Source organism: Grampus griseus (assembly GCF_964374135.1).
Source record: "Grampus griseus genome assembly, chromosome: 16".
Lineage (NCBI taxonomy): Eukaryota > Metazoa > Chordata > Mammalia > Artiodactyla > Delphinidae > Grampus > Grampus griseus.
The window spans coordinates 9909332-9937009 of record NC_139010.1 but is presented as its reverse complement, the minus strand read 5'-3'; the positions used below and the strand labels follow the sequence as shown (position 1 = coordinate 9937009).

The window sequence follows — 27678 nt, the reverse complement described above, 5'->3', positions numbered from 1 at the left end:
AACGCAGACAGACCTTGAGGGTATATGCTAAGTGAAATAAGTCAGACAAAGACAAATACAGTATGACCTCATTTATATATAGAATCTAAAAACAAAACAACCACACTCACAGAGAAAAGACTGGTGGTTACTAGGGGCAATGGGGGGTGTGGTGAAATGGGTGAAGGGGGTCAAAAGGTACGAACCTCTAGTTATAAAATAAATTAAGTCCTGGGGACGTAACTTACAGCATGGTGACTATAGTTAACACTACTGTATTGTGTATTTGAAAGTTGCTACAAGAGAAGATCTTACAGGGTCTCATCACATGTGGTAATGGATGTTAACTAGACATTGTGGTGATCATTTTGCAATACAAATATATCATTATGTTGTACACCTGAAACTAACATAACTGTGTATATGAACTGTACCTCAATCAGATAGATAGAGAGAGAGGTACTAAAGCAGTCCCACGGGGAGAAAAGAAAGAAAACAGGGCGCTGAAGAGGGAAGGGGTGAGACCACAATTCCCTCTTCTTTCCTCGTTCATGCGTCCTCTTTTGCGTGAGTAGGACTCAAGCTAGGCTGATTTTGCAGGCTTTTCTGAGTGATGCTGTTCTCTGTAGCAGCAGCAAGACCTTTGAACTCAATAATAATACCCCATCTTCAGGAAATGATGGCCCCCTTTACTGTCACAAAGAGGACAGCGGTGGAACTGGATGCCTTAAACTTCTTTGACAGCCATCAATCTGAAACAATTCATCCCAGCTTTTTCATTTGTCTGTAACTCAAGAGCAAATGTTCTCCTCATGTGTCACTGAACCTATAAGCCAGAACTTGTAAGCTGATCGTAACTCCCAATTGTGGGCACTGCTTTATGGACATTTCAAATCATGTCAGATGTGTCCAGAGGTAGAAGAGCACCGAGGATTCAATCCAGTGAGTGTGGGCGACCGTGTGTCTCTGCTAAATGTTTCAAGTACCCCAATCATCCTTCAATATGCTGTTCTTCTCTGAAAGGCAGGGAAAGAAACTGGGCTCTACCCGATGGGTTCATAATTGTACGTGTCCCTGAAGTACTTTACGGTCAAAATTTGGTAAAAAGAAATATGGAGTATTATCTTACTATCTTTCTTTTGTGTGTGTGTGTGTCCAAAATTTCTTTTAATGTGAAATAAATACAGACTCTAGTGAAATTTAAAAGAAGTCATATTCTGATCACCATAAACCCACTGTGGAAAATAAGTGAGCACAACTTTTAACGGCTAGAAGCTCAGTGTGACGCTCAGTACCTATTTTTTTTTTTTTTTTTTTGCGGTACGCGGACCTCTCACTGTTGTGGCCTCTCCCACTGCGGAGAACAGGCTCCGGACGCGCAGGCTCAGCGGCCATGGCTCACGGGCCCAGCCACTCCGCGGTATGTGGGATCCTCCCTTACCGGGGCACGAACCCGTGTCTCCTGCATCGGCAGGCGGACTCTCAACCACTGCGCCACCAGGGAAGCCCTCAGTACCTATTTTAATAGGGGCCCAGTTTACTCAACACTAAGGATTTGATTTATTTCCTGGAATTTTTCCTTTTCTCTAATCACTTTTTCTTTGTGCTCTCAAAATGTATCTTTTACTTTACGTCTTTGGTTATGTATTAAATACGAGTGAAATTCAGATTCATGTGAACTTTATGAGTCTGGTTCTAAATTCAGAGGGAAATAAGACAATTAAAAATTTCATTAGAAGTGGAACCAGTGTGCCAAAAAGCTTTTAAAATAACAAACTTCTTTAAGGAAAAAAAAAAGTACTTACCGTAGTAGAAAAAAATAAATTGACCACATAGACTCGTCCTTCCTCCCAGGGTGATGGCGATGGTGGGCCTGTGTCCCTGGCTCAACAATCACACTAAGAAGTGTTTATCCCCGTGGACAAGTGTCGCCCACAGCACTGATCAGGAAACTCCTGCCTCCACCCTCCCCAGACCCAGCAAGGCTCCATCATCCTCTGAGCTCCTACAGCACTTCCTGCTGTTCCACTCACTTTGCCCTGCAACTGCCTTAGGTCCCCAGCGAGATTTGAGGTTTTCTTCAGGAAACTGGCAAATACTGATGATCGCTTGGTGACAGTAGGTGCCTGGGCATAGCCACCTAGTGGAGGTCTCACCTGGGCACACGTGTCAGTGGCTCCCACTCTCTGGACAGAACTCTGTTTGGATAACGGGCGTGGAGGAAACCACGTGCCGGTCCTTCTGAACACTCCAGGTCAGCAACAGGGAGCGCTTCAGGTTTCCGCTTCACTACAGAAACATCACTAGAGGACTTTTACTGGGCCACAGGCAGCAGGAAGAACACCTTTTATCTGGGTCAACTATCTATCACATTTTAGGAAGCCCCAGAAATATGGGTCAAGTCTTCACCGGCCCAAGTAATAACGGGAAGCCAGAGAAGCACTTCAAAGCTGACACCATGGAGAGGAAGACGATCACAGTTTAGCTGCCGATGCTGTGACCCACCAGGATGAGAATATCCACGGACGCCAGCATCATTCACAGTGTTCACGTCCAACATGCGTTCACAGAATGTATTACGTGATGTTCTACACTGTGCTACGGGCCATTTATTTGTCTGTGAACTTCTAAGCAGCCAAGTATTTACATGTAATTTTTTTAATCCACAGTAATAGCTTAGGCTCTTGTTACGCACAGCACATCGTAGGTACAAAATATGTATGTGTTGAAAGAATAAGGGAAAAAAGATAATACGTAAAATAAGCTTTCAGCTTCTAGATTCTGAATCTAATGTATTTGTTTGATTGCTTATTACAAATAAATGACAATGGATGATATTGTAAAACAAAAAAAAACAAAGTACGCATGTCCAGTTCCAGGGCAAGGTTTTTATTACACTCATTCTTCTAAATAGTTTGAGTCCGGCTGACCCCAGGACTCTTAACATGGCAGAGAGCCCCTCAGAGGTAACTAAGTCCCCACTGTACGGTTCCTGAAAGGATTCTTATGGGACCCCGCCAATCCCGAGGTCACACAACCACTGACTGGCAGAGTCCCCGTTCCAATGTTCTTCCCATGATTAATAAAGATGAAAGTAAAAAAAAAAGTAATAATAAAATTAAATTAAATTAAAAAATAAAGATGAAAGTAAGTGGATAAAACCACTGCACTGGATGCCCCTGTGATGCCCTGGAAGTCACCTCACCACCTAGAAGCTTCTCACGTGAAGAGTACGGATTCTGATAGGCTTCCCTGGTGGCACAGTGGTTGAAAATCTGCCTGCCAATGCAGGGGACACGGGTTCGAGCCCTGGTCTGGGAAGATCCCACATGCCGCGGAGCAACTGGGCCCGTGAGCCACAACTGCTGAGCCTGCGCGTCTGGAGCCTGTGCTCCGCAACAAGAGAGGCCGCGATAGTGAGAGGCCCGCGCACCACGATGAAGAGTGGCCCCCGCTTGCCACAACTAGAGAAAGCCCTTGCACAGAAACGAAGACCCAACACAAGCATAAATAAACTGAAAAAAAAAAGAGAAAAAGAGTACGGATTCTGACAGGAACCCAGGGTCTCTCCCGGGCAGCCCCAATCACTCAGACTCACTTCATCCTTCCTTTATCCTCTTTCTCGCCTTAGTCACTTGTCTCAGTCACCTTCCTCTCAGTATCTCCTCACAAGGCTGACATTTTGCAGGATGGGGAACCCAAGTAAGGTGTCAAGAATCAGATTATAGAAGGTCCTGAACCTGGGAGAGAAGTCAGACTGGGTGTGACAGGAACCTGGAACTGAGGAGTGGTGGCGAGCACACAAGGGTATTAGGGGGATGCAAATGGCAAGAGAATTCAAGGGAGGCTTCAGTGGCTGGAGGAGAGGGGAAGGATGAAGGCTAGAACAAGTACTGGGGTACGAAAGAAATCTAAACCTGAGCTAGGTTGCCAGGGAAATCACGATAGGAGATGATGACAAATTAGATACGAAGGGATCAGAAAGAACTAAACAAATGCACTGAGCACGTACCATGAGCCGAGCTCTGTAACAGGTTTCTGCACATAAATTCTATCATATGATCTTAAACAATCCCTCTGAGATGCCTAATATTATCTTTAGGTTTTAAGGAATTTTTTAACATTTTCTCAAGTCCATAAGCTAGGTCCTGGTGGATTCAGGCCTCAGACCTAGGTCTTCTGGAGATGTGGATCACACTGGTGCTTCCAAGCCATGGCCAGTGCAGAGCCACCAGGAGGAAGAGCCACTCGGGGGACAGAATACATGTGTGCTCAGGACAGTGTGTCCAGAAGTAGGAGGGGAGTTAACACAGAGGCCGTGGCAGCTGGAAATGAGAGCCCAAAGGCTGTCAGATCTGGGTGGCTTTCTTCTACAGGAAGAAATGGCTTTGGGAAAGTTCCTGGCATTCCTCTGGCTCCCAGAGCTGGATGAAGCGATTGTTAAGGCTTTTCAAACTCTGTTATTCCAAGGATCCCAGACTTTGTGGCACAGATAAGCTCACGAAGGCAGAAGAGCAAGAACTAGAAATAGGACAGTATTTTTTGGGACAACCAAAGACTAAGAGTAGACGGAGTGAAAAGAACCCCCAAAAAGCATGATCGTAAATGTATAAAAATAACTCAATATATCCTAGCTCCAAAGCCAAACAGAGGAGCTTCAAAAAGGAGAGCAAGATTAGTAGAGTTTCTGAGGGCTAAAGGAATAGGGGTAGAGAGGAATGTTTAGATTTGGCACAGAAGCGAGGCGATCACTGGTAATATCAGCTACTAAAGTGATTTTAACAAGAGAAGCTAGGTAACAATTACCAGGCAGCTTGGAGACAAGCAGTGGGTGGAGACCACATCTGGAGGAGTTGAGCAGCTAGATAATGGTCTCGGAGTCAAACAAAGAAATGTTAAGATGGGAGAAATTAGCATGCTTCAAGATCAACCAGAAGGAACAAGTGGAGAAGGAGGCAGAGAAAGGATGGAATTCATGCAAGATTCCAGTCCTGGACCAGCGAGCAAGTACTGTGCTGAGATCTAGGACACACGAGGGACTGCAGCTTTAGAAAGGAGGGACAAAACATCCTTGTCAGCAGCTAGAAGGACAAGAGGGTAGATTTAGACAGTAAACCCTGTGAAGGTGACGATAAGCATAAAATGGGACAGGTGGGTTTAGATCTACTCTACAAAGAAGAATGGTGTGCTGATGAGCTAGCTTTTTGGCAATTCTTCAGAGATTTTTCACACCCTTTGCATTACTCTACTGCTGCTATTATGGGCTGAATGTTTGCGTCCCCCCATGTTTCCTATATTGAAATCCTAACTCCCAAGGTGGGGTATCGGGAAGTGGGGGAGGTAATTAGGTCATGAGAGTGGGACCCCCATGAAAGGGATTAGTGCCCTTATAAGAAGAAACACAAGAGAGATGATTTCTCTTTTGGCCAAATGAGGATACGACAAGAAGACAGCCATCTGCAAACCAGGAAGGAGCCCTCATCACACACTGGATCTGCTGACACCTTGATCTTGGCCTCCCCAACCTCCAGAACCATGAGAAATATACGTTTGCTGTTTAAGCCACCCAGTCTGTGGTATTCTGTTATAGCGGCCCAAACCAAGACAGCCACTAACCTGGAGTGTGACACTGGGCCAAATCATTTCACCTCTCTGAGCTTTTCCTTATCTGCAAGATGACAGGGGAGGGAGACGCAGGAGTAGACAAGATAACATTTTCCGAAGGTCTCAGATAACATTTTCCAAAGGTCTCTTCCTACCCAAATATCCTAGAGGAGTTTCTACATGTGCTTTTTCCTTCTAGCTGTTCCACACCAGGCTCTAAATCTTTTCTTTGCAATTATAATTGCAGACCACTTTTTTCCTTATTTCGAATGCTTCCCTAACACCTACTATCACACCATGCACATAGAAAGTGTTTGACAAATGTTTTTCTAAATTAACAAAATATCTCCATAATGTCAGGGTTCCAGGAGACAAATGTGTGCCTCATCACATCTTCTTCTTCCCCAAGGGCTATTTACAGAATCACAGTCACCCAGAAGTTGTAATCCTTTCTCTGGTAATTCAGCCTTGATAAAAACACTTATCTAAAGCCAAAGGACAAACAAGATGGAATGTCAAATAAATTAGCGCCCTAAGTGTTTCAGATCCTGCCCTTCCTGCCAATGTGTACACACTAATTTCTAGATTAAGAAAAATACATGAAAAAATAAGCCTGGGTGGGCTTTCCATCAGTTCCTTGAAAAAATACCACAGTGCCTATCTATCAAAAGATCCTCATGCCTTCAGTATCAGGGGAGCAGAAAGGGCTCACCCAGAATCTTTTCGTTTGTACTCTGTGATTGTGTCCCGTTTGTCTCCTGTGAACCAAAAACATGCTTCAGCAGCTGATAAAGCAGGCTTTCTCTCCTGGAAAGGACATCATCCTAAGATCTGAGTTTTAGTCTTGGTTCTGCACTGCTGAGCAACTGACTTGGTACAATTAACCTTCCTGGACCTCTACAAACTGGGGTTACGCATTCCAGCCTGATCTATTTCACCGTGTTGTGCAGTGGCATTTATACTTTATGATTATTACCATTAACTGCTAAATCCTTTCTAAGATGCTTCCTATCAATAGCAAGCAAGATGTGGAAGCACTGGGAAGAAATGTACGGTGAAACAGCTCACTCTGCAAAGGAAGGCCAGAGGAAAGCTCAAAGCATTCCTATCAGAATAATTTTTGCAGCCAGGACTAAGTTTGAAGTCTCAACCTATGCATAAACGCAAAATTACATGATACAGTATATCGCCAGAGTAACTTCACTGTGCTTACACAAAAGAAAGGCAAAGTACTTAGAAAAATCAACTCCAGACAAAGGTTATTTTACATCATGGTTTTCTTAAAGTCAAGGAATTCCAGTTCATAGCTATATTGGTAAGTTAAGGACATTTTTTAAAATAAAATAAACAACACATTCCAAATCATGGATATGTTTGGAAATGACAGTGAATAAATCCGTTATGGGCTGAAGGCATATTTTATGATAGGATTCTTCTAAGTGTCCCAGCACGTCCAGAGTTTACACATATGTATTCTTAATTTCTCTCAAAGATAAACACATCAGGGACTTCCCTGGTGGTGCAGTGGTTAAGAATCCACCTGCCAATGCAGGGGACACGGGTTCGAGCCCTGGTCCGGAAAGATCCGACATGCCATGGAGCAACTAAGCCTGTGCACCGCAACTACTGAGCCTGTGCTCTAGAGCCCGAGAGCCACAACTACTGAAGCCCGCACGCCTAGAGCCCGCGCACCGCAACGAAGAGTAGCCCCCGCTTGCCGCAACTAGAGAAAGTCTGCGCGCAGCAATGAAGGCCCAACGCAGCCAAAATAAATAAATAGATAGATTAAAAAAAAAAAGATAAACACATCAGAGTGGGCCTGCTTCTAGCTGGTGGGAAAGCCACTGAATGGAAGATGATCTTTCATCTATGTAACCATTTGAAAGGAATGTTAGCAAACTCACAATTACATAATGGAAAAGAGCTGGGAGAGGGACCAGTAGCGGCTAAATACAGTGAAAAGACCCTCATTCACAAATGAAGAATTAAGTCACAGCAGCAGACATAACTCACGGACACAGTCCATAAAAGATTTCACCTCTGCTTCCCTTGACAGTGATTACAAACCTCTTCCAGAAGAATGAAGAAGAAAACTTCCTGTGGACAGAAAGATTCCAAAGATTCTTCAGTGAGCTGCGATGCTTGAATAAAAATCCAAGAGACTACTTAAGGTGCTCTACTCAGAATATATGAAATGGCCAGTGAAATTCACCATTATGGCCTCTTAATGACTAACACTTTTTTTAAGCACAACAGCTTTATCCATAATCTGTAACCGTTTTACGTAGAGGTACAGGTTGTTAATACTCCCTGGGCTACTTAAAAAAAAAAAAAAAAAAGAATTAGAAGAAGAACCTCATACTGACAAGACTGGACGCAACAGAGGAAAAAAAAATGCTCCAGGAAAAAAAACACAGATGGATTTACCGCTAAAAACTACATCCTCTCCATTCCTAACTCCATTAACATTTCTGAACCAACAACATTCTCCGGTTAAGAGAATAAAATGGAAAGGAGCAAAGGCAGCAGACAGAGGAATAGTAAAGGGTTTGAGAATTTCTGCACTGAAACTGTAAAATACAGAGGGGAAGGCATGTTTTCCTCTTAGATGTTCTTGCCACACCAAAAAAAAACTCCCCTGCTCCACCATGCTACTTCCTTCAAGGTCATTTATCATCAGCACAACCACCTACGGATGTTTTATTAAAAGAAAAATCCCAGCCCAGGGCTGCCAGATCTCTACCCAGCAGCCACTTATCAAAGGTGTCACTGGGGCTGACAGGCAGCTGTCCAGGGGCACAGACTTAACATTACTTTATATGTACAGAACCCCATCAGCAAGCACATTAGCTCGGCCCCCATTAAGTATTCTGATAACACCACCTCCATGAGCTCGGCTTAACATTTAAGCCTGCAGGAAGCCCTTGAGTGCACAGAGCCTTCCAAAATTTTCTAGCTAATTTTAACCCTATGGCATTTGAAAAAAAAAATGAATTTAAGAATTACACAGCAACTAAATATTTTATCCACCCAAACAAAAAATGTCATGGTACTGAGAAACTTCTTTTCATAGGGCTTTTTATTAGTTATTTAAAAACCATATACACAGTTTTCCACTAAAAAAAAAAAGTAAACTGTATTCCTAGTAGGCTTACAATATTCCCCATGAGCAAGGTTTTGGTGAACTGGCTCTTCAGAGTTGGGTGGTGGACCGGTAGTACCACCAACAGCACATGTAATGGTGCATGATGCCCAGCTGTTAGGTCAAATCAGTCGCCATCTGATGCGTACCCTGGATTTTATCCTTTCGAAAGGCTCCCCGCCCTACCCCCGCAAAGCAAAACGGAGTGCCAAAAAAAAAAAAATTAGAAGAGCAAAATGGAAAAACTGGCCACTTACAAATGTTCTTGGACAAGTGTACTGTTTTCACTTGTTCAGCCCCCAAATGCGTCATCTAGGCTACTCTCACACCTAAAAGTTGCTATCTGGTTAATATCTCAAAACGTAAATATCTCTCTTACTTTCTGTGATTGTGGAGGTAACTGTAACTGGGCAGTGGCAGCTTTTTCACTGCTGGGGAAAGAAGAGCCAGGAGAAGCTGCAGTCCTGGGGGTGGGGGGGATGATGACGGGGAATCCTGTAAGGGAATATCCTTCAGAGAGAAGGATACAAGTGCAGGGAAAGGAAAGACCAAAAGGATGCTGCAAACGCTAACCAGGTGCTCTTGACAAGAAGTTATGGCATTTTCTTTTGCCAAGGGGCTCTCCAGTCCCAGCTTCGAGGTGAGCAAAGCCTTAGCCTGAGAAGTACCTGCAGCGTTCGAACAAATCAGCGACAGGAAGGAGCAGTGCCAATAGGTACTTACGGAGAAAAAACTGTATTAGAGTGGAGCCAACCTTCCCCTGCTGCCACCCAGTGTGGAAATTCCGGGCAGCCACCCTGCCCTTACCCACACACACGCACACACTTTGCTGCACTCAGCGTTCAATAAGCCAACATTTAGAGAACGACACGTTCGCGTTGTCCCCCGCCACCCCCGCGCGCGCGTGCACGCACACACACACTCGCTTCCCATCCCTTCCACGTTCTGCGAGCAATCACAGCACCACCAATGGCCCCAACCCCAGGCACCGCGGTGTCCACGGAGGCGACTCCCCCTCCCCTGCACAGCACCTCGACTTGGGGGCACATCCTGCCCCGCCTCCCCGGCCCCGGCCACGCCAAGTAGGCGAATCCCTGGGTTGCGTGATGGCGCGCGGGTCAAGCCCGAGAAACCGCGCCGCGGCGGAATTCCGGGCGACTGCCCGCGTCCCCGTCGGCCCCCGCGCCCCACGGGCCACCGGGTCTGCACCCTGCCCCTGGCTGCCCGGAAGATCCCAGCCCCACCGACCGGACAGGCCCGACCGGCCGCCCCCGCGTCCCCCGACTCCCGCAGCTCCGAGGCGCCCCGGGACCCAGCCCGTGCGCCGCCCGCCCGCTCGCCACGCTCCGGCCGCGCTCGGTCCCCGGGCTTTACACACGCGCGCACGGACACGCACCCTCCCTTCCCTCGCCCCAGCACGCACACCTGCGCCCCCCGAGGGGTGCCCGGCTCCTCCCGTATCCCCGGGGGCAGCCGCCGGCCCGCCCGCGTGTCCCACTGCCCGGACCCAGTCGGTGGATGCCCTGGCTCCCCCTGATCCCCGGGGAAGCCGAGACGCGCGGCACTTACAGTTCGCAGGAACTGGATCTCATCCTCTCCCTCGCCCCCATCGGCCATGGCTCCGCGCCTTCTGGCCGGGGCAGGCTCCCGAGCCCCGCGGAGCCCGGCGGCGCTGGCGGCGGCAGCCCCTCGCGCTGTCTCCTGCTGCTGCTGCTGCTGCGGCGGCGGCGGCGGCTGTTGCTGCTGCTGCTGCCCGGAGCCGGGGGCGGGAGGGGGCCGCGGCTGCTGGGCGCCGAGCGCCAGGCGGTCCCCGCCTGCAGAGCGGAGGAGGAGGCGCGGGTGGGGGCAGCCGAGGCGGGAGCCTCCCTGCGCCGCACTGTGCGGGAGGAGAGCGACCCGGTCCGGAGGACGAGGGCAGGCGGCCCCGCAACCCCGCCGCGCCTGCTTCGCGCGTCCGGCCTGCAGCAGGCAGACTGCTCTGCCCCGGCTCCTCCGAGCGAGTGCGTGGAGCCCGCGGAGCCGCGCTGAGTGCCGCGTTGGGGGCGGGGACTGGGGGCGGGCGGGCGGGGAGGAGCTCGCCGGCTCCCCTCTGCTGCAGGTAATCCGCAGCCCGCTCCTCGGGGCCTCCAAACTCGAGGCCCAGCGCCGCTTACTGGCCGCGCCGGGTATCGCGGCCGAAGCGCACCCGACGAGCCGGCAGCCTTCCACCTGCGCCCTTCTGTTCCCCTGGGCTGCTGCTGCACCTGCCCCTTCTGACCTTCGAAACCTGGGCTCGGCATTCCTTTCTCCTGGAAAGGGCTACCGCGGTAACTTCCACAGCATTTCGGATCGCAGGCAAGAATCATCTTTCACCCGGATGCCTGGAGTGAGTCACCTCCAAGTAAAGGTGACACAACACATGGTATTTTAAACTTGGATTACCTCTGTTCCTAATCAGCATGAGAATTCTTCAGTACCTAGTGCCGGTGCACCATGCTTCTCACAGATCAACCAAGCAAAATGCATGGTACGCAGAACTTTAACAAATTCATTCAACAAATACATGGCGAATGCCTATGCCAGACACTGCAGTATAAACAGACCGGAGTTTATACTCTAGATTAGAAATGCAGACCTTAACAAGGACTTGCGATAAAGGATGGGATGATATCAGTATGAATCACTGAGGCGGTCTAAACTCGGACTACGGTATCTGCTGTCCTCACTATAAAGCCATTTATTTCTGAATAAACTCGAGCGTTTCACCAGTGGTATCAATATCTAGTTCCCGCAATCCTCCGTGCAGTTACCCTCCAAGTTGCCGTGTAACAAACGGCTGTGACTAAGAAAATACAGGGTCTGAGACAATTTGGATAAGAAAGCACTTATCTCTTGCTCCTAGTGCACGACTCGTTCATTTAAGATACTTAAAAATAAGGATATGCAAAACAAAAGTTGCAAATGTCAATCCTCCGAAGATGCAGACACTGTGAAGGTTTTTCATCAATTTACCTACACTGCACATTTTGCAGCATATAATTAGTTATTAAAATCTGCCTGTAAGTTCTATGCACCTTAACGTCTTATTTTCAACTTTCATGAACTTTATACTTACCGAGCTAGTTTTGCATATTTCCAGCCGAATGAATAACATAAAGAATATGCCTATAAATACTGTCCCTCCTGGTGAGACTAGTAATGGTCTGCTCTATCTTATGATAGTAATCATCTTACCAAAGTACTTGACATATTCTTGTATATTGATCCATAATGACTAACCAACTCTTAAGGCATAGTTTACATGAATTTTTACTCCTAGGAACCACTAAATGAGCAATCAGGGATCTCAAAGTCCCCCATGAGGAAGGGCTTTATTCTGAAATTGATTCTTCATTTTATGTTAAATAATTTGATCTTCCAAATTTATGACATATCAAATTGTCCCCTTTCCAAGTATTTTATTCTTAATTAAAACAAACATCTGTACTGTATGTGGAACTACTCCCTCCTACACATATGTTAGGTAAACTATTATAAAAACTCTAACTCACCAGATTTTCGTTTTGGCATTTTAACTAGGCTGTAAACTTTTCTAACAAGAGCTATATTTGGTATTTTATTAATTCTCTCAACAGAAGTGATATATAATTCTAAATGGCCTAAGTACCCAATGATTATTATTCACCATATAGAGTCTTCGACAGCAAACAGAGAAGAGGATGGTTACAAAACATACCCTTTTTATGGAATTTAAAACACAAAAATAGGTCTTCCCTGGTGGCGCAGTGGTTGAGAGTCTGCCTGCCAATGCAGGGGACACGGGTTCGTGCCCCGGTCCGGGAAGATCCCACATGCCGCGGAGCGGCTGGGCCCATGAGCCATGGCCGCTGAGCCTGCGCATCCGGAGCCTGTGCTCCGCAGTGGGAGAGACCACAACAGTGAGAGGCCCGCATACCGAAAAATAAAAACACACAAAAATAGAATACTGTGAGGTTTATGGACCTCCAATCTGTACTAAATATATAAAAACATGTTTGAGAATGATACGTATTTATTTTTAAAAGGAGAACTAAAGCAAGTATAGCAAGTGGTTTAACACTGGTGATGAGTATATGGGTGTAATATTATTGGGGGTACTCTGATTTTTTCATATATTTAATGATTATAAAAATTGAAATAATTTTTATGAGAAAACTACTAAAGCTATTAAAAACTATGGAAATTTTTTACTCACAGTATTTTTTAAGATTTGTTCTGGCTGGTGTCATTTATGTCTGATTTCCTAGTCTCTTCTTCTGATGAACAACTGTAGCAAGAAAAATTGGTTTTGACTGAAAAGATCATAGAATGATAGAATGAGAACTAATCTCAATTTTAAATATAATTTTAATTGAGAGAAACAAATATAATTTGGATACAGCTTAAAGTTTCTGTTTCAAGTCTTTAATTCTTATTATAGTCTTAAATTATAAGGGATTAGCAAGTACACATTTTCACAGACACAGAACTCTGGTTCACAAAATAGAAAAAATATTTTGTTTATTTAGAACTTTCATAAGCATCCAATACTTGATATCTATGAGGTTTGTGACTTTTACAAAATATTTCTTTTTTCTAAATGCATATTATGTATAATAGTCTACTTTGCTTTTTGTTACTGAAATTTATCATCTTAATATTGCTTTATTGGAATAGGTGTTGTGTTTCCCATAACACTCCATTTCAGGACTTTACTAATCAGAATACAAAACAGTTTAGAGGATGATATTTCCATACTTTTAGTCCAAGTTTGTAAAGTGTTTTTCTTTATGATCCATTTTATGTCATGCAAGAGAGGGGAAAAAAATCATATTTCTTTTTATTTTTTTAATTAAGATATTTTTTCTACAGTCACCTAATCAAGAATGGGCCAGCAGAGCCCACTGTTCACTTGGCAGAACTTTAGACATCCTTAAAGGAGAAGAAATTGAGACAAATGTAAAATTTTTCATTTTGCCTTCCAATTTAACTAAGTTCACCGGTGATGTACACAAGCATTAGAAAATTAACTTCTTCTTCAAGGTTTCTATGAAAGTCAGCTAAAATACTCAGTGTTATTTTAATTCAGCTTCTTTCCATTAAGATCACATAAGTTAAAGACCTTAATGCGGAAGTGAGAGCCTCTGGGATTGTCAGTGGGTCATTATAATATTACTATTGGAGAAGCCCTCGCATCTAGAGATTAAGCCCTTTCCGCGTTAACTCAGATTTCCAGTTTCAGTATTTCCAGGGAAGGTTTCATAGCATTTCTTCTTATTGCATTTCAGAACTTAACAGACCAAAATTTCAGAAAATCGCCGTCTTGTTTACATCTTTTATTGTATGTATTCTAAAATACTGTAGTTACAATGCACACCTGAACTAAAAATAAACACCGGTAGATCCCAGGTACTCACCGCAAGCTGGCCCCCAGGACAACAGGGCTGGAAATAACGTCAAGGGTCACGATGATGATGATGATGATGATGATGATAAAGGCTCATTGACTATTTATTGCACTCCAGGCACTTTATTTTTATTATTTCTTTTCATCTCCACAGCAAATGCCATTTTAGAAAAAAAGAGACCAAGACTTACACAAGATTACTCAGCTGCTGAGTGGTGAGGCCTGGGTCTGAAGACGCCAAACCTGAGCTCTTTATCACCGTTTTGTGCTATTACTCCTCCCAGACCCCAGCAAGAAAAACACAAGAAGAGTCTAGACTAGCAGGAACTAAAAACAAGGCTCTGGCAGCCGCAGGAGATTGATTGCTGGTTTCAAGCCAACCTTAGGAGTCCTGCTAGCTCTTGGAGTGCCAAGTGAGTTCTGGAGAAGGAGACAAGGATTACTATAGCTCAGAAATAAAATCTAACTCATGGGATTTCCCTGGCGGTCCAGTCGTTAAGGCTGTGCGCTTCCAATGCAGGGGGCACGGGTTTGATGCCTGGTCGGCGAACTAAGATTCCCACAGGTTGCCTGGCATGGCCAAAACATTTAAAAGCTTTAAAAATTAAAAAAAAAATTAAAATCCAACTCATGCCCTCCTCCATAGTTTGGATTCTTAGGGGAAATCCATTTTTGCAGACTTGAACGTTATTCATCACTACCTCATCAATTCCCTAGATTGATCTTAAAATTACAATCTAAAAATTATGAAGCCCCAAACTATAATTAGTCTTCTGATATCCAGGGTCAGGACTGAACTGAATATAGATGACAAAAGTGAAGGCGATCTATCTTTGGGGGTCAACAGAGCCCTTGACTTCACAGAGAGCGTTGACCCTACATAACAAAAAGTTTGCTAATTAATCACCTTCTCTACTGAAAGAAGTGTGCCTGAGGAGGTGTGGGCTCCCCAAAGACATTCCTAACCCAAATCACCTCAGTGTCTTCACAAGTAGGTCACTGTGACTATCACACACCCCCTAAGGCAGATCCTCCTCCTGGTTTGACTATTCATATTGTACCACAGCTCAGATCCAAAACCTAATCATCCTCTTTGATTCCCTCCTAGTATGGGCTGAATGTCTGTGGGTCCCCAAAATTCATACACTGACACCTAACCCCCAAATGATGATATTTGGAGGTAGGGCCTTTGGGAAGTAATTAAGTTTAGATGGATCATGACGGATGGATGGATCATGTGCCCATGATGTGATTAGTGCTCTTATAAGAAAAGGAAGAGGGGCTTCCCTGGTGGCGCAGTGGTTAAGAATCCACCTGCCAACGCAGGGGACACAGGTTCAAGCCCTGGTCCGGGGAGATCCCACATGCCGTGGAGCAACTAAGCCCGTGTGCCACAACTACTGAGCCTGCACTGTAGAGCCCTCGAGCCACAACTACTGAGCCCATGTGCCACAACTACTGAAGCCTGCGCACCTAGAGCCCGTGCTCCGCAACAAGAGAAGCCACCTTGGTGAGAGGCCTGTGCACCACAACGAAGAGTAGCCCTCCCTCGCTGCAACTAGAGAAAGCCCTTGTGCAGCAAAGGAGACCCAACGCAGCCAAAAATAAATAAATAAATTTATTTTTTACAAAAAGAAAAAAGGAAGAGGGGGAAAAAAGAAAAGGTCATGCAATTACACAGTGAGATGGCAGCCATCTACAAGCCAAAAGAAGAGTACACTCAGAATGGAAACTACTTTTCAAGCACCTTGATCCTGGACTTCCCAGCCTCCAGAACTGCAAGAAATAATTTTCTACTGTTTAAACTATCCAGTCTATGGGATTTTTTTTTTCTTGTAGAAGCTTTTATTTCAGTGATTAAAAGAACGCAGTAAATGGAAACTATGCTGATTTACATTAGGCATGCACCTCTACCTGAAACTGCTGTTAGTTTTTGACTGGCCTAAATCTTTATAACTTATTTTTTCATTTAGGCACATCTTTAAATCTTTTTGGACCCTGACATACAGGGTAAGTTAAATTCTTCCTTGTGGCACTTTAGTATGAGAATTATGTTCGCTGGCTAGATTCCTTTAACTAAAGGCCTCTAGACTCTCAGGCTACCTATACTAGCCCAAGACTGGACTTTACATATAGATATTTAAGTGAATCACAGTATAAGGGAGGGAGATAACCTAGAAAGGTGAAATGTACTGTATGAATAATCCATACATTTTTTTCCAGCACTGATAATCAAACACTAGATAAGGAGGCCTTATCTAGTCAGTCAAGTACCAAATTACTCTTTCCCCCACTGCTGCCCTTTCTGAGAGACACAAAGATGTCTATCGATCTCTCCAGAAATCTGAAAGGAATCCAACAAATAACAGATTATTACCTATGTGGTCCCACTATCAAACTATAGAGCAGTTCCACTATTAAAATTGTAGGCCAAAAATGGGCAGAAGACCTAAATAGACATTTCTCCAAAGAAGATATACAGACTGCTAATAAACACATGAAAGAATGCTCAACATCATTAATCATTAGAGAAATGCAAATCAAAACTACAATGAGATATCATCTCACACCAGTCAGAATGGCCATCATCAAAAAATCTAGAAACAATAAATGCTGGAGAGGGTGTGGAGAAAAGGGAACACTCTTGCACTGCTGGTGGGAATGTGAATTGCCTCAGCCACTATGGAGAACAGTATGGAGGTTCCTTAAAAAACTACAAATAGAACTACCATATGACCCAGCAATCCCACTACTGGGCATATACCCTGAGAAAACCAAAATTCAAAAAGAGTCATGTACCAAAATGTTCATTGCAGCTCTATTTACAATAGCCAGGACATGGAAGCAACCTAAGTGCCCATGATCAGATAAACTGATAAAGAAGATGTGGCACATATATACAATGGAATATTACTCAGCCATAAAAAGAAACGAAATTGAGCTATTTGTAATGAGGTGGATAGACCTAGAGTCTGTCATACAGAGTGAAGTAAGTCACAAAGAAAAAGACAAATACCGTATGCTGACACATATATATGGAATTTAAGAGAAAAAAAAATGTCATGAAGAACCTAGGGGTAAGGCAGGAATAAAGATGCAGACCTCCTAGAGAACGGACTTGAGGTTATGGGGAGGGGGAAGGGTGAGCTGTGACGGGGCGAGAGAGAGTCATGGACATATACACACTAACAAACGTAGTAAGGTAGATAGCTAGTGGGAAGCAGCCACATGGCACAGGGATATTGGCTCGGTGCTTTGTGACAGCCTGGAGGGGTGGGATAGGGAGGGTGGGAGGGAGGGAGATGCAAGAGGGAAGACATATGGGAACATATGTTTATGTATGACTGATTCACTTTGTTATAAAGCAGAAACTAACACACCATTGTAAAGCAATTATACCCCAATAAAGATGTTAAAAAAAAAAATTGTAGGGAGCAGTTAATGAGACTATGAGGAAAGCATCGTCCCACATACAGTAATACATATCTAGTAGAGTCTTCCATTCATCTGTCAATTGTTTTCCCAAGATTAGCATTAAAAAACACAACCCCAAACACATTTGACCCTCAAACCACCCCCCCCCACAAAAATCGGTCTTTGTTCATTCTCAGATGACAGGATGTCCCAAGAGTGACAAAGGTGGGAGCCGATCCCCCCACAGCCTTTTCTTCAACCATCCCATCAACTGCTCTTCATTTCTTGAACTACCTTCCTTTTCCAAAGAGGTCATACTCAAGTCAGTCAGAAAGGCTTTCTGAGAAGACTGGCTTGGATTTCTGGGTCTGTTCCAGTCGATTCAAGATGAATTGGCTTGTATCAATGAAGCGCTCAACGCAGTTCACGAAACAGGCCTCAGCCCGACTGTCCAACTTTGGCTCAGGCTTGTCCATGCACTTTTCCCAACAAAGTTCCGTCATCTGGTGCACCAGCTGCTGGAAGCGCTGCTTCTGAGTCTCTACCTCGGTGAAATGCTGCAGCTGAGGGTCGACCGAGCCCAAACCCGCTGCGGAGGAAGACGAGGAGGACTCCATCCCAATGCGGCCACGCGTGCCGAGACGAACTCCGCACCGACTCACCAGCCTTCACGTGTCTCCGCGGCCCTCTAGGATTTTTATTAAGGCAGCTCGAGCAGACTAAGGTATTCCCTTACCTTCATCACCCAACATCAGTGTCTTTTTATGGGTAAAAAGATGCCTTCCTGATTCTTGTCTTTACATCCCAAATTATTTCACTAACTTTGCAACCAATCTTCCTGGCTTTTGTTCTTTACCACTGTGAGTCATCTTCCAGACTCCCACCAGAATAACCTCATATAACAATGTTTCCATCTTGTCACCTCCCCGCTGGGTAAGAACTGGAGCCATTGAAGAATGGTTCCCAGACACTTACCATATTACATTCAAACCCCTCAGCCTGGCATTAGAGGTCCACTGAGACAGAGCCTCCTGCAAACCTTTTCAATATTTATTTCCAAGGACACCCTTGTTTTGGCTCCAAAGCAAATTACTGTTTCCCAGATAATATGTATGCATTAATCGGCCATGCCTTTTCTTATGCTGTTTCTTCTGCCAGCTAGGGCCAGAAAATCCTGTCAAAATCTGTTCCACCCTTCAAGGAATAATTCAAAACCTACTTCTGGGATTTGGGTTACTCTCACCAGAGATTCTCTCTCCTGGGAATCACAACTCTTCATCCTATATCGTCCAGGATTACAGTTATGTGTCTAAGGATAGTATACCCACAAAGGCACTAACAACCACCAAGAAGCAGAGACAGTGTATCTCCTTTATCATGTTCATTCTTCATAGGTAATAATTAAGAATCAATTTCTTCTTAGGTGCAAAGTGGCTGCTAGTCACTGCTACCACTTTGTACATGACTCTCCAGTTTCATTTTCCTTTTAAGAAGATTCCATGTTAAAACACTCTTCTGTCTATCACTTCCCCTGCATGGAGATCATTCATTAGTTGCTCACATTGCAGAAGTAACCCCCAAAACCTTTGTGAATATAGAGTCTGTCCCAGAATAGGACCAATCCATTTAGTGTCTTCCAGGTTTTCATGTAATAACATAGGACAGAAGCAGGTTCTTAGAACTCACTCTTCATTCATTCATTCAGCAAATATTTATTGAGCATATACTATGTACCAGACCTTGTCCTAGTGAATAAAGCACAGGCCCCATGTCCATGGGGCTTATTCTAGGGCAGGAGGTAGATACATACAGATAAATATATACATCGGGAGCATTCAGTGCTATGAAGAAATATAAAGCAGGATAAGGGAACTGAGAATAATAGAAGAGACTGTTTTGTAGATAAAATGGTCAAGGAAGGCATCTCTGATGAAGCCCCATGGCAGCAGTGACTTTAATCAAGTGAGGTAATGAACCTCATAGGATCTAGAGGAAGAGCATTTCACGCAGAGAGACTGGTACGTGCAAGATCTGTGAGGTCAATGGCATGTTTGAAGGGGCAGCGTAATGAGCAGAGCAAGGGAGTGAGAGGATGGTGGGCAATGAGGTCAAGGGGCCAGTAAACACAGTACCTATCCTGCCCCATTCCAAGTGGGAACAGCCATCACTTTTTTCAGGAAAAGGATCTAGTGTACTCAGTCTGGTTTCAACGAGGCCAGATGGCTACCCATTTTAACATCTAACCTGAATCTCCCTGCTCTGTACATTTCAAATTCCTGGCTACTGGGAGTCTTCCATATGAGTATCAATTCTCTTTATCTGTTGAGTTTTTCTAGGAAGTCCAACTGGATGGATTATATTTATTTCTTGTTACACCACCCTTGGTAAATGGCTAAAACGAACAGACCCATGCTTATCTGGTCCTCTGCCAGGAAACAGGGCAAGGTAGTCATCATAAATGTGGGCTTTGGAGCTAAACAGACTCATTTCTAATCCCTTCTTTGTCATTTACTGTGAAGTTACCTGATTGTCTAAACCTCTGTTTCTCCATGTAGAAGATGAGGGTAATAACAATACCTCACAAGATTGCTATGAACATTACATGAGATAATGAATATAACTTACGGAGCACAATGCCTGGAATATGGACACACTTGTTAAACTGTGAGTATGTGTGTATGTAATTTACATTTAAAACTGCTAAATTTAAAACTGAAATTAGGGACTTCCCTGGTGGTTAAGAATTCACCTGCCAATGCAGAGGACACGGGTTTGAGCCCTGATCTGGGAAGATCCCACATGCCACAGAGCAACTAAGCCCGTGAGCCACAACTACTGAGCCTGCACTCTAGAGCGCACAAGCCACAACTACTGAAGCCCGTGTGCCCCGACTACTGAAGCCTGCGTGCCTAGAGCCCATGCTCTGCAACAAGAGAAGCCACCACAATGAGAGGCCTGCTCACTGCAACGAAGAGTAGCTCCTACTCACTGCAACTAGAGAAAGCCCACATGCAGCAACGAAGACCCAATGCAGCCAAATATTAATTAATTAGTTCATTAAAAATAAATAAATTTAAAAAATAAAAAAATTTTTAATTAATTAATTAATTAAATAAAACTGAAATTATTTCTATTCTCTAAAATAAAATCAGTCAGATGGTATGTTCAGTGCAACAACTTCAGAGGTAAGGGTTTTTCTAATTTTTCCATGATGGTTATTAATATAAAGAGTTTCTTTGGGAAGTTCTCATCTAGAACACAAATGCACTGAACTTTCCCCAATATCTTTTAGAATTATTTTGGTTATAAGTAATAAAGACCTAAAAAGCAAGGGCTTAGACACACGGGGATCATTTCTCTTGTGTAACACTGTCTAAAATTAGGCAGTCCAAAACTGGCACAGTGGCTCCATGATGTTATTAATGTGCCATCCTCCTTCTATCTTTCAGCTCCATTATCCTTAGTTCATTAAATCAAGTCTCATTGTTGCAAAATGGCTGCTCAGTACCAGCCATCAGGTCCAAGTTCCAGATGGGAATGAGGGTGTAGAGTAGGACAAAAGCCATATGAGTTAATCCACCATTTAAGAAGCTTTCCTGGAATCCCCACCAAAAACTTTCACTTCTATTTCATTAGCCAGAATTTAGTCACCTCTCTTTATATGAGAGGCTATGAAATACAGGTTTGAGCTGGTTACATTGCAGCCCTCAAGAAAATCAGGGCTCCTTGGTAAGGAAAAAAACAAAATGAAGGTGAACATTGGGTAGGCAACCAGCAGATTTGGCCTCAACCTCCATACAATTGTTTTTTAATATGATATATGTACATAATTTTACAATTCTTTGGTTAAGAGGGTGGTCTCAAGAATGTCTACAATCCCTTAAGAAAAGAAATATATTTTATGTCATCAAATCAGGACATCATTTGCTTAAATCCCCAAATAGACATTACTTTAAGTGTTTCTCAAAAGCCTTTTAAAAAGTTATGTAATTTACTAAAATAGCCTTTTCCCTATTTTCATCTTCAGTTTATTCAGATTTTCCTGTCACATATACTGAACTTCTTTTACATATAATGTATTGGATTTGTTTTTTGTACCACAAGTTCATACCACACTCTAGCTTCAATTTGATTTGACTGTAAGAGATCCGCTTGTCTGGGGTAGAGGTTTTGGGGAGAAGAGTGGGTTACACACGCATCCAACGTTGTAATACTTTTGGAAGAGTATAAAATTCAGGAGAAATTTAACACTGACTTCTACAGCACTTAACTGGACACAAACTGAATATGGCGCTATGATGCAAACAGAAGTGTTTTTAAATTTGTCATTGGATATCATGATCACAGTGAAATTTCTAAAGCTGATGGACTAAAGAATGTGAGTTTGAGAAAAGGAGCTAGAAACCTCATGACCAAAGTGATCTGTCAACTTCTGTGCTGTGGTACTTGGGCACAATTCTATAGTTACACTTCAGGTAGCAGATGTACTGACCAATTAATGGGAGCTTAATTCAGCCATGAAGGGTGAGGTTGCCCAAACCAGCACCTCCCCTTGATATAGGTGGGCTCTAATGAGGGCTGAAAGCCAGTGGTCCAGAACAGACCCACTCCTGAAACCCAATCTAGGAGGCTTTACAACTGGTGCCAATCCATCCATTCATTTATTCATTCATTATTACTTACTGCCTGGCACTGTGCTCTCTTCTCAGAATACAGAGTGAGCAAGGCAGTGCCAGCCTTCCTGGAGCTTACAGGGATATCCAGTGCTGTGTCAGGTACTTAGGACAGAGGCTACTGGGGGGTTAAGCCAATGAGGGCCATAAGGAGGAAGTGACTTGTAAGCTGAATAATAAAGAGGTGCCATCCAGATTTGTACGCGGGGTGAGCATAGGAAGAACAGTGATCCTCGTGATTAAGGAGGATAGGAAAGACCTTACTGTATGTTCTTGTTAATAATTAAGTTGCTCAAAAAACAGTTATCAAGAGTCTGCCATACACCAGTCACTGAGCTAGGTGCTAAAAATACAAATATAACAAAAGATGGTAAGATGGTACTCTTTTGCCTCAGCTTCTGCTAAGGCACCAAAGCCAAAATCAACAAAAGAAATGACAAAGACTCCCGTATTCTGAAAAAAATTCTAGAAGACCTACGTAAGAATTGCAGAGGAAGGTGCTGGAAACATTTTTTTTTAAGATTTTGTTTTCGATGTAGACCAATGTTAAAGTCTTTATTGAATTTGTTACAATATTGCTTCTGTTTTATGTTTTGGTTTTCTGGCCGCGAGGCATGTGGGATCTTAGCTCCCCAGCCAGGGATGGAACTCACACCCCCTGCACTGGAAGGCGAAGTCTTAACCACTGGACCACAGGGAAGCCCCTGGAAACTGATTTGGAAGCCCTTAGTCCTTGAGGATATAAAAGGGTAGAGGCTGAAGGGGCTGAGAGAGACAATTTCTTTGGAGAAAACTGGAGGACTGTCATATTTCTGAACCACCAGAAATCCACACAGTCTGGGGGGAGGAGAGGCGGGGAGGAAAGACAAGGGTGACCCCCTCACCTCAAGTCAGTGAGAGTGGCTGGAGGACACTGCTCAGAAAGTGTGAAGTAGGTTCCCTGGAGATTCCTGTCTGATTCCTGCCTGAGAAAGGCAAATAGTGAGAGGCTTTCCCCGGGGAAGACACAGTCACACCAGGACTTAACTGCATGTCCACAGACCACAGGTCTATCTTCCTGCAACTTAGCATCCTTCATAAAAGGAGCCTGGAGAAATGCAAATCAACACTACAATGAGGTAGTATCACCCCACCCTGGTCAGAATGGCCATCATCAAAAAGACTACAAATAATAAATGCTGGAGAAGGTGTGGAGAAAAAGGAACCCTTCTACGCTGTTGGTGGGAATGTAAGTTGGTGTAGCCACTGTGGAGAACAGTATGGAGGTTCCTTAAAAAACTAAAAATAGAACTACCATATGATCCTGCAATCCCATTCCTGGGCATATATCTGGAGAAAACTATAATTCGAAAAGATACATGCACCCAAATGTTCATTGCAGCACTATTTACAACAAACAAGATATGGAAGCAACCTAAATGTCCATCAACAGAGGAATGGATAAAGAATATGTGGTGTATATATATATGCACACACACACATACACATATATACAGTGGAATATTACTCAGCCATAAAAAAGAATGAAATAATGTTATTTGCAACAACATGGATGGACCTAGAGATTATCACACAAAATGAAGTAAGCCTGGCAGAGAAAGCTATCATATGATATCGCTTATATGTGGAATCTAAAAAAAAAAAGATACAAATGAACTTATTTACAAAACAGAAATAGACTCACAGACATAGAAAACAAACTTACGGTTACCAAAGGGAAAGGGATAAATTAGGAGTTTGGGATTAACATATACATACTAGTATATACAAAATAGATAAGCAACAAGGACCTACTATGTAGCACAGAGAACTATACTCAGTATTTTGTAATAACCTATAAGGGAAAAGTATCTGAACAAAGAATAGATTATAATATAGGTTACTGAATCACTGTGCTGTACACCTGAAACTAACATGACATTGTAAATTAACTATACTTCAAATAAAAAATAAAAGTAAAATAAAATAAAATAAAATAAAGGAGGCTGCCCAACAGGGGCTTCCTGCCCAGCACAAAGAGGCCGGGGATGGGGGGAGAGCAGGGAGGGGAGGAGAGACATCCATTAAGTTACTTGCCAAGTGCAAGTAACTCAGCCCCATCCTTTCTTCTGTTCTTCCTCACTCTCAGCGACACCCTCCAACCTGGAGGGGGAGAAGCTGCCTGTGGGGAGGACGGAGGAGGAGAGGAACCAAGTAGGAAAAAGTGAAGCTAACCTCACGGCCCACCACCCTTAGGAAACATTCTAGTATTAACCCTAGACTATCCTGCAACTGAAAGGGACACAAGTGTCTTCTAAATTATGGATCTGAGGTTTCATTCAGGGAACTGGGCCCAAAGCAAGCCTTCACATGGTTTTAAAGAGATAGTGAGAGAAAAGAATAAAGCTGCTTTCCATGGGTCCCTAGTCAGCTCTGGCCTTTCAACATAACAGTTGCACAAAGATGCATGACACACAGCCTTGCCTTCAGGAAGCACACAATGTCCAACAGGAGAAAGAGGTTTAAAGCAATTATAACCCAACAGGCTAAAGTTAGAGCTACGATCGTGGGGCATATGGAATGGAGAAAAAAAGGAAGATATAAGGAAGGTTTCAATATTTTGTAGATGTTGAAGTAGGGTTGTCAGACAAAATACAGGCCCTCTGGTTAAACGTGAATTTTAGGTAAACAATGAATAAGTTTTTTTAGTATAAGTTATGTCCCATGCAATATTTTTATTTGCTAAATCTGGTGAGGCTATGCTCATGGGACAGAGATTGGCCCTGGGATCCCTCTTATTTTATTTATTTATTTTGTGTGTGTGTGTGTGGTATGCGGGCCTCTCACTGCTGTGGCCTCTCCCGTTGCGGAGCACAGGCTCTGGACGCGCAGGCTCAGTGGCCATGGCTCACGGGCCCAGCCGCTCCGCGGCATGTGGGATCTTCCCAGATCGGGGCACGAACCCGCGTCCCCTGCAATGGCAGATGGACTCTCAACCACTGCGCCACCAGGGAAGCCCCAAGGGATCCCTCTTATTGATGTACCCTGTTCTCCTCGTTGCTCTTGTCCATCCTGGATGCTGGGTTCTATACACATGCCTGTCACACCTGGACCACATCATACCCACCACTCATCTACTGTTACATTTATAACTACTTCACAGAGAAATTGTGAGGATCCCAATGAGGTCATCTCAATATCTTCTCTATGCTGTGATTTCTAAATGGTTTCTTGCCAATTGCCAACCTCTCCGCCTAAACTCTGGAATTATATCCAACTACCTACTCAATCCCTCCATACAGATGGATAGCAGGCAGTCAAATTCTACATATCTCACACAGAGATGGCGACTCCCAAATTTCTTCCCCAAACCCCTCCTTCTTGAGTCTTCTCCCATCTCAGTTTACGATGCACAGTTGATCAGACCAAAGACCCAGGCATCATCCTTGGGTTAACTCTCTTTCCTTATTCCCCACATCTAATCCAATGCCAAGTCCTACCTCTAAAGATATTCCAGATCCAGCACTCCTAACAATGCCCACTGGCAGCATCCTCGTCCAGGCCTCGACCCTCTCCTCTACGTCAACATCCTCTCTCTGCTTCCCCTCTCGCTCAATCTACTCCACCCTGCACCACAGCCGTGGAACCTTTTACAACGTAAATTGGACCACGTCATTCCCCTGCCCAAAACCCTCAGCCCTCTTCCCATTGCCCTTGAAGAAAATCCATATCCTTTGTCACATACCCTCAAGGTCACTCATTCTCTTGTCATGTTTACCCCCCTCTTTTTTCACTGCATTTCAACCCCACTGGCCTTCTCTCCACCCATCAGGCAGGCCAAGGTCACCCACTAGCTGCTCCATCCATGGGGCACTCTCCCCTGGATTGATACATGATTGGCTACTTATCACTATTCGGATCTCAGCTCAAGCATCTTCTCCAAGAATCCTCCCCGATGACCATTTCTAAGGCACTAGCCTTCACCCATCACTTCTCTCCTCATTCTTCTGCTGTATTTCCTTCATAACTGGTTATCACTACCTGAAATTATCTTACGTATTTGCTTCCCAAACAGAAATCAAAATCCTTGCTGAAGTCATGATAGTTAATATCTATTCCCTCCCCCTCAATCCAGAAGACTTGTCATTCTGTCACAGGAGGAGATTATTTTAGTCTGACGGGATTTGTTCTTTACAAAGCCATGCTGTTTACTACTGCTCTTACTAAAATATTTATAAAATAGTTTCACAATTATTTTCTTTCAGCCTCTTTCCAGATATGGAGGTTGTGTTTATCAGTCCAAAAACATCTAGATTATTCTTTTCATAAATATGTGACATTATTTTTGGTAATGTCCAAACTTCTCCTCCACAGATTCTCTAAAATGGAACCAGTGCTTGCTCAGTACTTTAAACTGTAAATAACCAAAATTTTGGATACATATGACTCAGATTTTTTCCTTATTTTAGATTCAATTTATACCTACAAAGTAAAACCACATAGCTCTGTTCCAATACAGAACATAGATGAATGGATAGATAACTAGATTGGTTTCTTAATGTCTCCGTCCCATAGGCATCATTTAAAATTTACCAAATATGTAAAAATACTTTCCTTTATATATGTCACTACTAAGATATTTAGTCTTTCAATTTTCCTTTAGGAACTTTGCTTTAGTTTTCTCATTTTACCTACTAACTTTCAGCATTCTGCATGTTTCTCCTGGTAAATTGCCCCACTTTCATTCCTGCAAGATTCTCATTTACATTCCATGTCCTAGAAAGTGTTTTGCTTAGTCAATTAGTTTTTCATTTTACATTCTTCTATTTCCATGTATGGAAATTACCATCTTGTTCTTAATAAAGCATATGTAAAAATGTCCAGTCTTCTTGCTCTAGCTCCATCTTTTATTCCTTTTTCAGTTTATACTAATCCAATTTGCGTATCCTTAAAATGCATTTTAATTATTTGCTCATCAATCTTAATCTATTCAGTATAAAATATCTTTAGATAGAAAAAAAAAGTCCTCCTTGTTTCCAACAATGGGCAACAACAACAACAACAACAGCTTATTATTTAGGGAACCACAGCCCCATAGTAGGAGTCATTTAAACCCCTCACAGATGCTGGGTCCCTTCCCTGCTTCCCTAAATCAATCTGAGCCTGTCTTAGTCCGTTCAGGCTGCTATCACAGAAATACCATGGACTGGAGTACTTAAACAATAAACATTTGCTTCTCACAGTTCTGGATGCTGGAAGTCCAAGACCAGGGTACCGACAGATCCCATATCTCTGAGTGCCCTCTTCCTCATTGGCAGATGGCTGCCTTCTCACTGTGTCCTCACATGGTGGACAGAATGACGGAGCTCTGTGGGTGGATCTCAGTAAAGGGCACTAATCCCATCCAAGAGGGCTCCACCCTCATGACCTAATCACCTCCCAAAGGACCCTCCTCCTAATACCATCACACTGGGGGTTAGGAT

General features: G+C 43.7%; 2 protein-coding genes across 3 annotated transcripts in view; both read right to left on the bottom strand.

Moving 5' to 3' along the window:
• The window catches only part of RYR2 (ryanodine receptor 2), a gene marked incomplete at its 5' end in the record, with an annotated part of 721806 nt that extends 711464 nt beyond the window's left edge, over positions 1-10342 (bottom strand). For both annotated transcript variants that reach the window (XM_082674159.1, XM_082674158.1), the window contains one exon: positions 10295-10342. In XM_082674159.1, coding sequence (XP_082530285.1) covers positions 10295-10342 — 48 coding nt within the window. The remainder of the gene's footprint in view (positions 1-10294) is intronic.
• A 7524-nt stretch (positions 10343-17866) lies between these two features.
• LOC309834795 (mitochondrial import inner membrane translocase subunit Tim8 A-like) lies at positions 17867-18180 on the bottom strand (the record flags this gene model as incomplete). Its single annotated transcript, XM_082673879.1, has 1 exon — positions 17867-18180. Exon 1 carries the CDS (start codon positions 18158-18160, stop codon positions 17867-17869), a length of 294 nt encoding a protein of 97 aa, XP_082530005.1. The 5' UTR covers positions 18161-18180.
• Positions 18181-27678: the final 9498 nt, after the last annotated feature.